The 17,908-nt window shown below is 37.8% G+C and overlaps 1 protein-coding gene across 1 annotated transcript in view; it reads left to right on the top strand.

The window, feature by feature from the left end:
• ATP13A5 (ATPase 13A5) overlaps nt 1-17,908 on the top strand; it is a 97,381-nt gene that overhangs the window by 24,177 nt on the left and 55,296 nt on the right. The window contains exons 6-9 of the mRNA XM_039850642.1: nt 5,034-5,103; nt 7,867-8,001; nt 12,748-12,820; nt 13,710-13,838. Coding sequence (XP_039706576.1) covers nt 5,034-5,103; nt 7,867-8,001; nt 12,748-12,820; nt 13,710-13,838 — 407 coding nt within the window. The remainder of the gene's footprint in view (nt 1-5,033; nt 5,104-7,866; nt 8,002-12,747; nt 12,821-13,709; nt 13,839-17,908) is intronic.

Genomic DNA, 17,908 nt, shown 5'->3' with positions numbered 1-17,908 from the left:
GGTTCTCTGCTTCTAGCTTCACTCATTCATGAACTCAATGCAATTTTCTCTCTTAGAACTTGTCTCAAACAGGTCTGTGGACACTTGAGGTAATTATCTTATCTGATAGAAACAGGACCATATGGAAAAAGCAAACCTACCTTAACCCTACCCATCCAATAGTCTTCTTATTACAACAGCTTTTAAATTGAGCATCTCTTCATCTTCTTTTTACTCAGCCCATCTTCTTCTTGCCTCCTTGGTTTAGCCTCCTGAAAACAGAAGGGTAACTTTCTGGCAGCAGCCATAACAGTCACCTCAAACCAGAGTTAGGTCCAGACCAATTACTTTGTTGATAATCCAGCTCTCTGGAAGAAAAAAAAAAACTTTGATGGGGAGAATTTGCCAATGTCTATAATGAGACTACTTCAACCATGGCTGGTTTCAAGCCACTGATGTGAAATCGCTGAACATGGAGCTGAGAAAAGATGTTCACAATCGGCTCAGTGATTATACAGGTCCAGTCTTACGTCTAAACACTTTTCATACTGTTGAGCAAAAAGGCATGCCTGTTAGTACCAGAGGAAAGAAATTCTATCATTGCTCATCTCCAAGCTGGTAGATGCTGTTCCAGGAGAAGAGAGACTATTTAAAGAGAGAGGAAGAAGAAGCAAGAAAGAGGCAGGAGAGAAAGAGAGATTAGGGCTGCTAAGAGACTCTATTCTCTTACTCCTAGGTCTTGGGAGCTAAAGTCAGAAAAGAAAGCATGCTTATATACTTTGACCTTTATCCGTTTTGAAAGCCCCATCCCCAAAATATAGCCCAAATATAGACACTTGCCCATCAGGTCAGTTCTTTGGGAAGTAGCAAGGAAGTATTGGTTGAAGTACAGGGGAGAGGCTTCCTCATTTTTTTGGAGGCCAGTAAGATTGTCTCAATTGTTACTATTTAGTTTCAAATTAATGTCACTTAAAAATTTGACAGTTTGCAAAGAGAACTTAATAAAAATTGAACAAACCACTGAGAAAATGTTCAACATTCTCTTTTTAATAAATTGGATTTCTCAGACCCAATGGTTTATAGGTCTGGGTCCGTTTTAATTATAAGGTCTCTTAACTTCAATACCTTGTTTTAGAACGAAGCCCTATGGTGACACCAGTTAACCTAAGTCCTGGTCTTCCTGGTGAAATCCTGGCAGGGATTTCTCCACCCCTACCTTTACCCTATGCCCTCCTAGTTCTCTGCTTTCCAGAGCTGCATTCCTGAGAATGCTCCGGGCGCTTGCTCAAAAATGCTGACCAGAAGCTCCTCACTTGAGCCTGACTTTCTCTGAGGCATCTGGAAACAAGCTTTAGAAAGTAACAGAAATGTATAGGTCACAGATAAGAACTAATGTAAAAAACTAAAATGACCTTTATGTCATTTGTAAAATGGGGCTTCTCTGTGTAAATGTTTTATTAAAATATAGAAGCAGGTTTAAGCACTACTCAAATAGAGGTTCCCCCTGCTCCCAGAAAGCAATTTCCCAAAACATGTTATCTTATTATTATTATTTTTCTAATGGGAGGACTCTAAGACCGACATAATTGTTATACTATACAACCATACCCAATCAAAACAATTGGATGCTATATGCTATACATCTATGATTTCTTGGGTCTTCTTTCCTTTATAAAGCAGGAGAGTCATGAGAGTGAGGACTAGCTAGTGGAAATGCCTGGGAACTTTTTAAAACTCTGTAAGTCTGCTCCCTAAAATATCCAAAGTTCACAGAAGCGGGTCCTGCCAGATTCCTTGGCTTAGCTGTTTGGAAAGACTAGAAGTCTCCCTCCCACTCTATTGGTGGCTTATCAGAATAGAAGCAGAATGGTCATGTATAGTTTGAAATAGCTCACCGGTGGTTCTGACATGGTCTTCCCGGCTCCTTGAGCATCATTCTAGTCTTCATCATCTGGAGCCTAAAGTGCACACAACATATTCTCAACAATTACTTGGTGAATAAATTGATAAATGAATGAATGAATGAATGAATGAATGATCAAATTGAAAAAAACATAGAACATCTCCAAAAGAAAGTATTACTAGTCATTTATATTTAATTTTTCAGAAATAAATACATTCCAGTAGATTTACTAGTTACAGGCAACTTCAGTTATCTTTCAAGTCTAGCTCACAGTCAGTACAAAAATTCTCTCCACAACTTCCCTGTTAAAAATTCTTCAGTCTGTATTGGAGCGGGACTTTCTACCTCCAAAGCAACTATTCCCGTAAATAATAATTCTGAATATTAAACAAGTCTACTTAGTTTTATTCAGTCTATTTAGTTCTACGAGGCCACCTGAAATAATTCTATGGCCGTCTTCTCCTACCAGCTCATCAGATGTTTAAAGTCAGGACATGTAATCTCCTTTGTTCCTTGAAACTTTCCTCAGGGGACCCAGCTTCAAGTCTCATATTCCTTCTGGTTGCTTAGCCATTTATCAAAGTCCCTGAAAGTTCTGCTTGGCTTGTGCTGAGATTGAGATGAGTACACAATCCCTAAACACACAATATTTTTGGCAGGAGATACTGAAAAAGATGAGGCAGCAAGGGACATACTCGGCTGTGAGTCAAACATGGCCCAGATGAGCCCTAAAGAGGATCATCACTGGGCAAGTATTAATTAGCTGGGTCTCAGTCCTCAGGGGCGCTGAGCTCCTCCCCCTTGCCAAGTATCAGAAACCATCTCACTACACAGGGAAAGTGGAAGAACATCAGACACTTGGCTTGCTCCTGTCTCAACTGATTTTCTATGGCCTGCGTGGTGTTGTAGTTCTGTAAACTGAACTACAGGGGAAGTAGTAGTCTAGACATGGGTCACAAAAGGCTTCACTGATTAAGTCCAATTGTTAGGGGAAGGAGTATTCTAGACATGGGTCACAAAAGGCTTCACTGATTAAGTCCAATATTTAGGAAACATTCACCGTATCTGACACTGTGACTCTAGATGCTAGAAAAACAGAGTTGAAAAGCTCGCTCCATCTCTGACCATTAAAGAGGGGCTAGGAAATTTGAGGAGAAAGATGTGTCTATATGTAACAATTCAAGGATGTACATGCCATTACTAAGAAAAAAAAAACGTTGTTTAGAGGAGAGAAAAATATAGTTAATTGTGCCTACGGGAGTAGGAAAGACTTCAAAGATAGTTGCTACTTATTGAGAACTTGTCATGTCTTAGGCACTTGTGCTAAATGCTTTACATATTTATCTCGAATGTTACTGATAGCATTTTTATTAGGCATGTATTATCAAACCCATTTCATAGATAAGGAACCAAGCTTTACTCCTCATTCACCTATTTATTCATTCAACAAGTAATTCTTGAATGTATTACATGTATTGGGCCCTGTTTTATGCATGCAGGACCTGTTGGTGTCCTCTAGAAGCTTATGTTATAGTAGAGGATACAGTCTATCGTTTGCATGCTTATTAGCCGGTAACAAGATGTAATTTTTAGATTATCAAACACACTTTAAAGAAAAACAAAATAGTTAAGGAGGTAAAGAGAATCTGAGTTGGGAGCTGAGATAGCTATTTTAAACAGAATTATTAGTGAAGGCTCCAATAAGGTGATATTTGAACAGAGACCTGAATGAAATGGAATGAGCCACACAAAGATGTGGGGCTTAGCTGGATTCAAACTCAGGTCTGTTAGATCTCAGATTTTTCAAACCATCATCTCTATCGTCAAATTGGCTCTCAAAGGATGAGAAGGTATTTACAAAGTGAGGAATATGGGAAGGGCATTCTAAGCAGAGAGAGAAAGGGGAGAGAGATGTGACCAAGTTCTGATCCTTGGCTAATAACAAGTTATTTCTGTGGATCTTGGAAAAGAGTCTTGAGCAACCAAAATGACTTGAGTTATAGTCCCTTCTCAGTATGAGGTTTAGGGACATGCTGTTTGACATCTCTGCTTCCAAATATCCCTGAATTTCAGTGTTTTCGTGGCATGGAGTCAGAAAACCTTGGTTGGAGTTCTCTCTGACCATTGCAAGTAATATTGTACTTGGAAAGGAAAAGCATGGCTTAGAAATCAGATAAACTTTGGCTCACTCCTTCTTTTACCTTAGATCAGATTTTCACCACTGGTGCTAACTGGAGCAGAATAAGAAGTGGAGCCACAGAGACATTGGTATGGAGCCTGGCTCTGCTCTTTCTAGCTGAGACTGAAAAATTACTTAGTTTTTCTGAACTTCAATCATCTTTACAATAAAGATGATAATATGAAATCTCAAAGGAATAATTTAATGATTAAAGGAGATAATGTGTATAAAAAGGCTAACCAGTTTCCGACATTGTTATCTCTGCTTAAAAGTTATGTTGTCATGATTAATATTAGATTCAAGCACCTTTGGCAAAACATGCATACTGAATGTTTTTTCCCTTTGGCAAAATAGGCATATTAGCCTTTCTCTTTGGATTATTTTGAGGATCAAATGAGAGAATCTTTTGTAAGAATTTGATAGATTGTAAAATGCTATACAAACATGAGAGCTTCTTTTTTTGTAATGGACATGTGTGTGGATTTACAGGGTGTTAGCCACAAAGACCATATGAGATCCTTTAGTTTGTTGGCTCATTCATTCTTGTGTTCATTGAGTTCATACACTAAGGGCCTATTCTTGGTGCTGGAGATACTAAGGTAAGATAGAAATGACCTCTAACATTAAGATCGAAGTAGAATGTGTGAGCAATCTAGGAATATCTTCATATCTGTGCCTTTTTAGCTATTCTTAGCTAAATTATTTTTCAAATAACTCAGAATGCCTAACTTTATTTTGGCTCTTGAGTTATACTATACTTAGAATCTTTTTTAACCAGAATAACAGCTTTGTGTATCATGCACTGACTTTCATTTAAAAAATGTATTAGTATTTTAGGATTTGCACATTAATTTTTAATCAAAAGCACAAAATCCCTAAAGGGTAGAGAATTGACTTCTGCTTAGTTTGGCCTATATTCACTTGTTAATGAGTTTGGAGGTATGACACTAATAGATGATCAATCTCCTACAGAAGATTAGTGTGCGGGCCCAATGCCATTGAGGTTGAAATCCAGCCCATATGGAAGCTGCTTGTTAAACAGGTAACTAATTGTTTGCTTTTCTTTTTGGAAAAAAAAATAATAATAACTCCCATCTTTTACTTTCTACCAGTCAGGGGAATCTTAAACACCACATGGACACTTGATGTGAACAAAATCTGTGTTTCATGCAGCTTCTTTTTGTTTTTTCCCTGCTGCCTTTAGTTTATGCTTTTCCTATCTATTGAGGTTTTCTTTTTAAAAATATTTTAATAAATATATATATTTTTGTTTCAGGATTTCTAACTGCTCTTTTTCAATAACCACTTGTTTTAAATTCAAATCCACTTTAAAGATATCTTCTCAGTGTGAAGGCAGAGTCCTGTTTCCTAATCTCTTGTTTGTTTCTAAATTTTTGATGGCGGTTGTGGTGGGAGGTCAATGTTATGATTTCTATGATTTCTTTGAGGAATTTAGATATATTATTTTGAGTTTTTTTATACTTCTCTACTATTGCCATTTCCTTGAAAGTGATTTCTTTGTTAGCAGAGTTTTTTGTTTTGTTTTAGAATATTTTGCTTATGTGCTTTGAAGTTTATTTTGGTAAACTTGCCTACAGTGGAATCCTCCCCCACCCCCGCCATTTTTCTCTGTCCTTCTGTGCTCACTTTTTTCTCTTTGATGGCTCTGCATTTGCCTCTTACTGGTCCCCTTGGGTCCCCAGTTCAGAACTAAGAACTAAGAACTATACTGGAAGTTTGGGCTCTGCATTTGCCTCTTACTGGTCCCCTTGGGTCCCCAGTTCAGAATTAAGAACTAAGAACTATACTGGAAGTTTGGGCTCTCTCCCTTGGGGATCTGTCAGATGCAGGTCCTGAGTCAGCTTCGGGCTTGGCCAAGTTTACAGGTGTACTATGGGCTCTGTTCTCTCTTACTCCACCCTCCGCCCTCACACTGATTGTCCTCTCTTACAGAGCCTTCCACCCTCACACTGATTGTTGTGACTTTTCTTAGCCTCTGCTCTTGGGTAGGGAAACCTCACTGCTACCCCTATCTTCCTTTGCAAGCTTGAGTTTTGTTCTCTGCCATTTATGGGGCACTTGTGTCTTACTCCCCCTAGAAATGAACTTCTAACTGTCTCTCTTCAGTCCTCATCTGGGACCCAGCAGGCTGATCGTGTTAGTCTCCACTCAATGCTGCATGTTTCTAGTCTATTTGTAGTCTGCAAAGATGTTAATTTCATTTTTTGAACATAATCATATCTTTTATAAAATAAAATTTTTATTAGAATTTTTTTCTTAGATTCACAGGAAAATTGAAAGGTGCAGAGATTTCCCATATATCCCGTGTTTCCACATATGCACAGTATCTGCCACTATGGAAAAGTAGGATGCTTTTTAAACCTCTTATTCAAGTACATTTTCAAATTGCCACCTCTCCCAGGTGTCATTGGTCTATTCTGAAAGAAGTGCTAATATTTTCTGGCACCTATATACTAGGCTTTTAGCAGGAGAAAAGCAAGTAAAACTATTTTTTCACATTTGGTTTCAAAAATTATTGAATAAGGCAACCTTATTAATTATAATAGTGTTGTTTCTTCTACAAAAAGTTTTTAACCAATTTTCTACCGAGATTGTAGAAATTGAAAATCATATTATCATTAGCGCTTAATATACAATTAAAGTATTTTATGCCAAGCCAACAGAAGAGCTATAATTTTTAAGAAAAGCATGGTTCAATGGAAATAATAAGAAATGTGTGTTAAGGAACAAAACCTTTTTAATGTACAGCATATATCTAAGGGTTTAAAAAACTCTTAGGATATAGCCTATTAGCTTATTAACCAAATGTTAGTTTATTTTTAGGACCAAAGTAGAAGTTTATTTAATATATTAGAAACTTATAGAAAGTAGAAGTAAGAAAGAATGGCACTGGTTTTAGGTAACAGTTTATCTAATTTATAATCATCATAAAGAGTATTTCACCAAGAAAAAAAATCCTTGCTTTTTTCAGACGGGCTCTTTAATTCTTGCTATCATGTACATACACCACATGACCTTCTCTAGCTCCACTCCCTCAAGTTGCCCTCTGTGCTATCATTGTTAATAGTGAAGTCAGCAGGGCCATCATGGGGGAAATGAGGGAATAAAAACAGTTGAAGATATTACCAAGTGTATATCTGTATGGATGACCAGCTTTGGGGCTGGTGATACATTCTACTGTGATTTTCACTGAAGACTTGGGTAAGACCTTTCTCTTCACTATTTCTCCTTACTCAAGGGAAGGCCTATGCTGACTTGACTGGCTCTCAGAGGATCTTGCTAAGACCTGTGGCATAAGAGTATGTTATTTTTAAATAACCTGGATTAAAGAATCTTTAATTTCCATTGTATAACTTGACTAATTCTATAGCACGTGATTACATGAAAAAAAAAAAAACCTGCAATAAAAATGTTCAAAGTTTGATCGAAGTTTTTTTGAAAAGAGACTGAATCATATTTCTTTTCCATGAATAAATCTATTTGAAAGGATAAATTGTTGGATTTTGTTATTGGTAACAAATTTTTGAAAATTCATAATAAATAAAATTAGTCAATTTATGGCCATGGCTCTGAGTGCTTAAAATAATTTTGCTTCCACAATATGACATTTTATGTGCTTGACATTGTCTCCACCCAGATTAATGGAGTTCTAAGTGCATTCTTAAATATTAAAGGTTGTTGCATGTTGTAAAAAATGGAAAATGCCATTCTATAAAGAAATGACATCTTCTTGACAGCTACTAAGGTCCATGCAAGTGACCTAGATGCTCTTTTGTACTTGCAGGTTTTAAATCCATTCTACGTGTTCCAAGCCTTTACCTTAACATTGTGGCTGTCTCAAGGTTACATAGACTACTCTGTGGCCATCATCGTTTTGTCTGTTATCTCCATTATCTTAAGTGTGTATGATTTGCGACAGGTAAGAGCTAAAGTCACAGTTGAATTCTGTTTAGTTCCTGACTGCATAAGAAGCAAAATCTATGGAATTTTCATTGACAACAAGGAGTTGCTTTATTAGGCATATGTCATAACAAAGAAAAAAGCTAGGGCTTACTAAACGTGGGATCTCAGGAGGAGGCCTTCAGGAATACTAGGTAGATTTCAATGTCTTTGCAAACTCTGATTATCAACTGAAGGCTATGTTGAATACTATATTTAGAAGCTTTTTGAGGCTGTGTCTGAACATAATGGGCAAGAATGTTGTGATGGATTAATGATGCCAGACATAGATTTTAGGAGAATGAGTGGCAGCATCTTAACCATGTGTTTTATTAGTCAAGACTGCAGTGACAGAAACTCACCTGAGCATAATCAAGCCACTCAGATAAGCCATTTCAGGGCCATTTTTACTATAGGTATAGATAGATCTAGGTACAGAACTCAAACAATGATTAGGAATTTATTTCTCTTTTTCTCTTAACCCTGCTTTACCAGAGTGCTACTCAAAGTATGGTCTGTGGACTTGTGCTAGTCTTCAAACTATTCATTATCTGTCTGATTCAATAATTATGACTGAACTTAGAAGTAGACATTTAAAATTTTTTAAAATAATTTAATATTTTAATATTTTTTAAATAATTTAATAATTTTAATAATTTAATAATTTAATATTGCCCTAACGTTCAAGCATGTGTTCATTTTTCTAGAAATTATAGTTTGAGATAGAAGTATTCCATATAGAGGCAAAGATGGTCACAGCAGTCTCCGGTATATATTCCTTTCAGGGCCTATGATCTCAGGTGAAGAGAGAGAATTTCCCTTTACTAATGTCTATATCGATATCTCAAAAAAAAAAAAAAAACCCTGGTTGGGCCAACTGGAAGGAGAAGGTGGCAGTGCCCACATGCTTTCATCTGCCTCCAAACCCTCTTTCTTTGAGCTCTTCAAATTCATTATTTCAACCTATGTTCTTTCATATTGCACAATCAGAAATGGTTTTTAAGAGTGTCACATCTCCCTTTATTTCTGAGGCCTCTCTTAGGCTGTCCTACTAATTCCTAGACTCCTGTGTGATGCAAACCCTTCTCATTGGTGATAGAAAGTTCATTGTTTATAACCTTTCCTTCTCTCTTACCATCATCGTTCATCTTATAGCCATTTAAAATCTTCCTTGATTAAAAAAATTGTCTTATAAATGGCATAACAATAATTCCGAAAGAGTATTTAGCTGAATATTACTTATAACTTCATAGCCCTGCTAAGTCTTAGATTCCTATAGCATCTTTCTAGAAAATGTTCTACTACTTCACTTAAGATTCATCTGACTGAATCATTGAATCATGAGGCAACCTGAAAAAGAACATCTAACTGTATTTGTTGTATGTTTTTGAAAACTTGACTGTAGAATTAGCTTTTTAGACGTGGTAAATGATGGTACTTGTGTCAATCTGTCATCTCTGTTGAACTATTGAAACCACCTAGTCTGAAACTTCAGTCTTCATCTAGAGAAAAGGAAACTAAGATAGAGGGAGCTTGTTCCAGATTATAAAGTGGATTTGTGACAGAGTCAGGGCTTCTGGCTCCTCATAAAAAGAAATTCTACTGCATGTACAATATTTCCTTAGCAGAAGCCCTTTCCAAAGTAGCACCATAGGTAGGGATGAAGTCAAACATAAGATAAGTTCTAGCTGTCGTCAGAGTCATGCTGCACAGAGACAACTAACCTTGCCTAAGCCAAGAAACACCCTGTGCAGTCCCTTCCTAGTAAGTTTGACGCAGGTTCGAGTGCAAACCTTGACACTCAACTATATTTCCATTGAACTGTATTGCACACTCCATTGCTGGCTCCACCGGTGGCTGCTAGAAATAGCACTGAGAGTATCTGGCTCACAGTGCTTCATTCATGACTGAACCAGGCTCAAGAGACACCTGAGTTAATGCCCTCATTACTCATCTCTGGAGAAAATCCAGCCACAGCAAACATAAGAATTCACAGCAACAGATGCAGAATAATAACACTATGCAAATTAGTCTTGGAAACTGATTCTGGTCTCACTAAACAGGGACTGGAGAACCAGAGGGTGCCTAATGAAAATCAGGCTGCGAGCTTCAAAATCATGGCAAACAACACAGCACTTGCTTTCTCCTCGCTAGTTGGTTGTCATAGAAACCTGTGTTTGTAGAGTTTCTGAGTACATTAGCTCAGAAAGGATGCTTAAATTATCCTATTCCAGTGTTGTGGGGAGAAGTAGAATAATTCAGTTCTATTAAATAAATATTTGCTGAGGGCCTACTATGTGATAGACTTCAGAGGATACATGGATAGATTCGTGGTCCTTTCTTTGAACCACTTGACTTGCAAGGGAGATCTGACAAGAAAACAGATAGCTATAATGGAATGTGATCAGTGCACTAATACAAGTGGGAACACAGAGAGCAGAACAATTCATTCCTTTTGGGGATGTTAGAGACTTATGCAGTAGAAGTGACATTTGAGCAGAGCTTTATGTGAAGGATTAGAAAGAATTTGCTAGTAAAAAAACTGCAGTGAACATTCTAAGGAATAGTGAGAGCAAAGGCATGGAAGCATGGCAGGTTACCAGAATTCTAAGTCTGATAATCAAATCCATAATGAGTTTTAAGAATTACAGTCAAGCATTATTAACTCATACTTCACCACTTCCAAATGTGTTGATTATCGTCCTCTTCAGCCAGGTTGAAGTTATCGTGGCATTGACTAAAAGAGTTTGCTAAGCAAGAAAATAAAGACATTTGTAAGGAAAGATGTTTGCCTTCTTAAAGAAAAAGCTGTTTTCAAGCACTTCGGGAGATCATGTTCATCAACAGAAAAGGCTTTAGAGTCAAATAAACCTAGGTTTGATTGTCGATCTTAATACTCAGTAACTAAATGATTGTGGGCAAGTTGCTTTAACATTTTCAAGCTCTGGTTGTTTGTTTGTTTGTTTGTTATGTTATATATACATTGGAGATAATAACATTTCATTATAGGATCACTTTAAGGGTTAAAAAAATTAAGCAGTATATTCTAAGTGCCTACAATAGTGCTTGACACATAGTAGTTGCTTAATATTCTAAACTGTTTGAAAAAAAAGAATAATAATTTGAGTCATTTATATACCCTGAGTATTTCTTCTTTGAAGCCTTGGGGGTTTTGAATAAATCTCTGATATGCAAAATAAATCAGTGTAATGCCATTTTAGAGTTTGAAGAGAACTTGAAAGTGATCCAATTCAATGTCATCTTTTTACAGAGGAAACAACTTATAAGGTGAAATTTCTTATGTAAGGGTACATAAGAAATGGCTAGTGGATAAACCTGACTCACACCTCGGGAATCCTGATGGCATCTAGTGTACTGGCCATCGAATACTGCTGACTTTCTCACTGTTATCCATCATTAAAATGGATCCCCCAACAGGCAAGCCTCAGGGAGTCAAGTTAGGGCAATGAATATACGCCTAACAGTAATATCACTTCTTCCACTCAATTGGTCCAAATGATTGAAAATTAGCTTTTCGTGCAAAACTGAAGTAAACAATAAATTCTTCTGTATAAATATTAACACAGAATTCATCATGTTCTCTCAAGAGGAAAGTTGCATAATTGTGTGTAGTGCTTGTCTTAGCCTGGTGACATTTGTACCGTTAAAAATCATTCACAGAATAGATAAAAATAACCTACTCTAACATCTAAAAGGAAACGTTTTACATTTGAATTAGGTTAAGCTCTGTTTAAATACTGTTGACAGCATTCAGACCTCTTCTACTTAGACGTATCTAAGTAACTGACATGGTATAAAGATGGATAGTGCTTTCCAGGATGCCTTCCAACATCCCACTCTCTCCAGCTTATGGTGCCCCCTACGGTTGGTATGGAGAACTGTGTGGACAACATCCCCTTTCACTTCTGCCTTTCTGTCTCCTGAGTTATCCTAGGAAATGCTGCCTTCCCTTCACCAGGCTGTTTCCATTTCCTCTGCTTTACACAGGATGATATCTCAGTGAATTTTTCCTCGAGCAAATCTTTCCAGCTTATTTACTCAGACAATTGTTATCCTAACCACAGCTTTCTTATTAATCATTAACACTCTTTGAGCTCTTACCATAGTAATGAGTACTATCTAAAGGAATAACTAAGGTTAGAATTAACTAAAACAACCTTATAAAGCAGATAGGGTTATTATCTCCACTTTAAGATGAGGAAAATGGAGTTAAACAGACTAAATATCTCATAAAGGAGGGGATGGTTGTTCTACATGTAATCAAAACACAACCCAAATATTCACAGGTTCTTACAGCAAAAAGCCACTTACAAATCACATTCAGCTTTGTTGTTTTACAGGCAGGGAAACAGAGGCACAGAAGGGGAAGTAACCAGTTGGTGATCTCATTCTTCTCCAATCTAACTATACATCCTCCAGAAGTGAAGTTTCCATGCTTTAGTTTAGGTCCTTGGGGAAAGTGGCTGTGTATTATTTTCCCTGGGACTGAAATACTGTTAAACTAAAGAACATATTTGCTGCTGCAAATAGGGGGTTGAATGGAGTAGGGGTTGCGCAGGGAAGAAGAAACATCAAAAGTTGAACTTGGGTCTTTGCCTAGGATCAGTTTGGCTATGACAGCAGACTCGGCATTTATTGTATTGAGATCATGTGGTTTTCGGGTTCTAAACTATCTAATATTTAAACATTGACTTTCAATTGGTAGCAATCAGTTAAGCTGCACAACCTTGTGGAGGATCACAACAAAGTCCAGGTTGCAATCATCGTAAAAGGCAAAGGTAAGTGATATGTGTTCTGCTGTCTTCGACATCCTGATATTTCAGGGTGGAATTGGTCTCGTTTGTTATTAATTACTAGTCAAGGAGGAAAATGTCTCTGATTGAACCCAGGACTGGGGCTAACGTGAGGCAAACAAGGCATCTGAGATGAAGAATTTAAGAAGGCAAGGTCATGCAAATGCTGACCCACACCTGTAGGACCCTGAGAGAGAGTGCCCTGTTGAATTTTGTACCCTGGGTACCACACATGCCCTACCCTCTTTCCAGCCCTGATTAAATCATTTCTATCTGATGTCTGGGTTACTTCACATTTCCACTGCCCTCCACGTTTTACTCATGTGAATGTTACTGGGTAAGCCCTCTTAAGGCTTTTTGATTTCCCTAACTAACCATCAGACCCTGCATCATACATTTTGATCTGTTATCCAGAACCTAGGCCTGAATGAGGCTTGTAAATGGCTGACTGGACACTCGATATTTGTTCTGACTTAGCCTGGGAGGTGGGAGGCGGCCACGGCTCTCTGCGAGGGGTGAGGGGCTGCACCCCAGGTGTCTGGAGGATTTACAGCAGGCCCCAATCCAAGGACAGAGTGTGCTACAAGGGGTCGAGAACCCAGCCAAAGACAGAAAGCAGCGGCAAAGGGGAAATCCTCTGTGGACCAACGCCCTTGAGTATCTTCTGTGGGCTCAGCTAATCCTTTGCTATGACCCAGGAATCCATGATCTAATCCTGGTTCCTAGGAATTTGTGATTCAGTGGAAAGGGGCTGGAGCGGGTGAGTACGCAGGGTAGTTCTTGCCAACTGGTTGACATGAGCTTTCAGTCTCTTTCATTTTTAAATAAAAACAGGAAAAGTTCAGCCAGTCATGGAAATTTTGTTGTTGTGTAGGTTTACAGGAGCTGGAGTCCTATCTCTTGGTTCCTGGAGATATCCTCATTCTTCCAGGAAAACTGTCATTGCCATGTGATGCTGTTCTGATTGATGGAAGCTGTGTGGTGAATGAAGGCATGCTCACAGGTATGCAGCTGTCATAGAGCTTCTTCTTTCCTGTCCAACATCTAGGACAATTGTTAGCAAAGCAGATCAACATATACTTACCTGCCCTATACCAGGCCTATGCTAAGGTATTGAGAGCCCCAGGTTTCATTGGGAAAGAGACTGAGTTGAACTTTTGGGAAAGGCAGTATTACAGTTCTGTTCTTTAGAATCACATAGATAATCTCACTGAGCAGAAAGCCAGTTTTCTAGTTATGGTTTAAACTGTTCTTGTTCTCACTTGTGTTTTGTAAAGTTCACTTGAATTTGTGTAATTAATAAGACATTATTTGCAAAATATTCCTTAGGTAAAAAAAAAAATACACAGGACATGATGAGAGAAGAAGAGACTATACAGCAACACCAAAATAGAAACTGTCTTTTATGCTTACGAATTGTTGCATTTTTCTGTTTCCAAATTGGTAAAGACAGGAAAACATACACACACATACACACACACTCTCACACATATACACGCGATCTTCTTAACATCATCTAAATGTAAAGAGAGTCATTATCTATTCCTAAATCATTCAACACAAGCAGATTTCATGTTAAAAATGGGTCTTCTTAATTTCAAAATGAGGTAAGAATATGTGGTAAACATAAATATGTCCAGTATAATTTCAAAATACCCTTTTAATGTGCAAAAATCTTGCTTCCTTATAATGGTAGTGATGAGGATTTGTGTCCTGATCATATTTTTCATGCTGAATGTTGCCATAGTACCCAGTGTACAACCCTCAAGCTCAAGAACTGTCCTTCTCACTCAAAGGCAATGACTGTCTCACGTTTCCCAGCAGCCTGCCAATGAAGAATGGCTTCTCTCATTGGTGACAGAGAGCATGGCCGTGAGAAGACAAGGGAGGACAAACAGTGGTACTGACTTCCCTGGGTCTACTGACTCGGCTGCACAGTGCTTGCCTTGATTCCAAGGAAATCTCAGAGAGTACCAGAGAAGTAGAAATGGTAAACAATGCTGCCTTCAAACAAGCGTGCAAAACTGAACTAAAATAACCTTAAATGGTAAATGATTTTTCTTAGGGTCTGTTTTTGAAAAAATACAGTCATCAGCATTAATATCTGTATAACCCAAGTACTGATAAAAGTCAATTTTAAGGACAGATGCATAAAACAGAAATACATATATTTTTTTCTCATTAATTTCTTCAAAAAGACCTAACTACCACCATTCCCTACTTTATTACACAGTTTACATAGATCCTCCCACCCAGGAGATATTTACGGAAATCATCCTGGTGGAACAATCTGATTAAGGTTAGATTCCTGAAACTGCAAATGTATTCCTAGAGCATTTGTCCACAAATATCATTTAGATATTTTTCCTCATGTGCAAAATAGACATTTACATATATACAAGTCTTTATTTATGTCAGAAGAAAGACAGCAAATAGTCCTAGCATCGCTATAGTAATTTACGTTTTATACATAACTTTTATATTTCATTTCATCATGGCATAAAACAAATTAGACTAGGAGCTATTATAATACTCAACTGACAAATGAGGAGACTGAGATGAAAAGAGACCAGAGCTGCTCAGCTAGCAAGTGGAAGAATCAAAATTGGAGGTGGCATTTTTTTCCCAGACCTGAGGAACTATAAGAGTGAGGGGGATGATTCTATGGTAGGTAAAGCTACTGTCTTCATTTTTTGTGCCTCATCCCTTTTTGCCTCTCTTGGGTATTTCTGTCCCATTGTAGCACATGCCTATTGTGAGATCTTCCTTCTTCTCATCTCTTTAGCCTCATCTTATTGCCAAAAGCTCAGCTATGCAAGAAGCTTCACTCTGTTTTATAACTACGCTTAACTTTTATTTTGGCTCCACATTTTGCCATCGTTGGAAGTCTGCAGTGTGAAGTATCTGGTGTAAGTCAGACGGTTATATCCATAAGTTAGCAGGTCCTCCAGATCCTAATCTGGCTGCCTGACATTGTATAAGGATTGGGGGAGGGAAATCTAGTCCAGGGCAGCTCTTCTTTCTGGTGCCTCCACTTCACTCTGGGCCTGAGAAATGTCCCAGGCCTATCTACCTGGAAAAGGAGGCTGACCCAGGTGCCTTCAGTACTCATTTTCACAAATTTCCAGGATGCTTCTATACCTCCTTTGGCACAGGCCTCTTCTCATAGGGACACACAATATCTAAGTTTCCTTTGGATTTTCTTCCACTTCTCAATCCAGGGAATTTTGTTTAGTTAGAAAAGTTGTAGAGGCAAAGCACGGTGAATAGAAAGCTTTGTTCTTACTCTCAAGTAGTCTCTAAAATTTATGATCTAACTTATGAATGATTTTTGAACCACAAAAGCCAGTTATCAACTCTTCTGTCTTTCTTTGTTTCTGTCTCCTGAGGCAATGATCCTCTTCAAGGTCTAGCTCCTCACAAATCAGCCAAGAGACCAAAGGAATACTATGGGGGAAATTCTAAGAATATTTTGAAAATTTCCCTTGGCACGGCTAATTTTTCTTAGTTCTTATATGTCTTGGGCACTGTGCCGACATTTTACATGTGTTAGTTCGTTCGATCTACAGCTTTATATGGTGGGAGAATGTAAGGCCCAGAAAGGGTAAGTAACTTGCTTAAGTTTATACAGCTTAAAAGTAGTGGAGCTGAGATATGGATTCATTTGTTTATCCATTCATACATTTATTCCACAAATGTTTTTTAGCCCTTACTACAGAGTAGACACTCTGCTAGATGCTGAGGATAAAGCAGTGAAAAAGGCAAATAAAATCTCTGACCTCATGGGGCCAACATTTTAGTGGAGAGACAGAAAACAGGAAAATAGGTGAAAAGATGTAAATGTCCAATAATTGTAAGTTTTATGAAGAGAATAAAACACTTAAACCCAGGCGTTTCGACCTCGGAGCCTGTGCTTGTAGCTATTGCCTTCTCATTCTCTTAGGAATAATTGTGGGGAGAGGAGATAGTATTCACTCTGACACAGTCCCCTTCTCTCTCCCTCTATTCATTAAAATTACTGATTTATTTGAAATGCAGTGATCTGAGTTGGACACCCAGGAATTTTCTTAAGTGCTTATTTCACATTTATATCTTGGCATATAAGTTTATAATCAATCGATAGGTCAGATCTTTTCTTCTCTTCCTGTTTTCCTTCTCTCACTTATCCCCTTCTCCCTTTCTTTCATTTATTTATTCGTTCATTCATTCATTTATTCAGTAAAGGTTCAGAAATGTCCACTATGTGTCAGGCACTGTATCGTGTGCTGGAGTCACCAAGACAAATGAGGAATAGTCCCTACCCTCAAACAGTTTATAGTCTAATGGTCCTAGAAATGTAAACAAACAAGGACATGGCATTTCAAACAGTGTCACTATGGGGAGGCATCTGGCTACTGGGGACAAAGGAGAAGACAATCTCCCTTTCACATCAGCCAGGATCTCCAGTTCCTGGAAGCCAACTGAGCAGTTGATGGATGATAAGTGTACTTCCTTCTGAAACCCTCTCCATACTACTTAGACCTTCAGACTTTCGGAAATGAATCCCTTCTTTCGCGGGATTCCAAGAGAGGCCAAGCATGAGACTCCTTATTAATATGTGAATAGGGAAAAAAAGACTTGAAAATCATCTCTGAAAAAATCACCTGATTTGAACTTTATGTCTAGAGCCCCAACTCCAATGACTTCCATCTCTACTGATTGAATAGCTTCCTCTTCCAGATGCTGTTGGTTGTGTGTGCAGAAACTGTTCACTAATATTAGTCTAATCATAGGTTGTGGATTAATATGCTGTGATCCAAAGTCAGAAAAACATTTAAAAATGTAAGTATCTGCTTTTACAAAGGCTGATTTCAAAACAATGTGGTACAGTAATTTGGAGATTTGTCAAAAGATTCTATCCTTTTTTATAAGGACATTTAGAATGCAACTGATAAATCCACACAATGAGTTGCTATCATCATTTTTTAAGGAAAATGACTCAAGGATAGTGTTTGGTTAAATGAATTTCCTGAAGAATATTCAAGACCACTAATAAAAATTTTATACCTTCTTGTACCTTGGAAATAAAAAAAT

This window comes from Pteropus medius, unplaced genomic scaffold, assembly GCF_902729225.1.
Source record: "Pteropus medius unplaced genomic scaffold, Ma_sr-lr_union100, whole genome shotgun sequence".
NCBI lineage: Eukaryota > Metazoa > Chordata > Mammalia > Chiroptera > Pteropodidae > Pteropus > Pteropus medius.
This window is presented reverse-complemented; position numbering and strand designations above follow the sequence as displayed.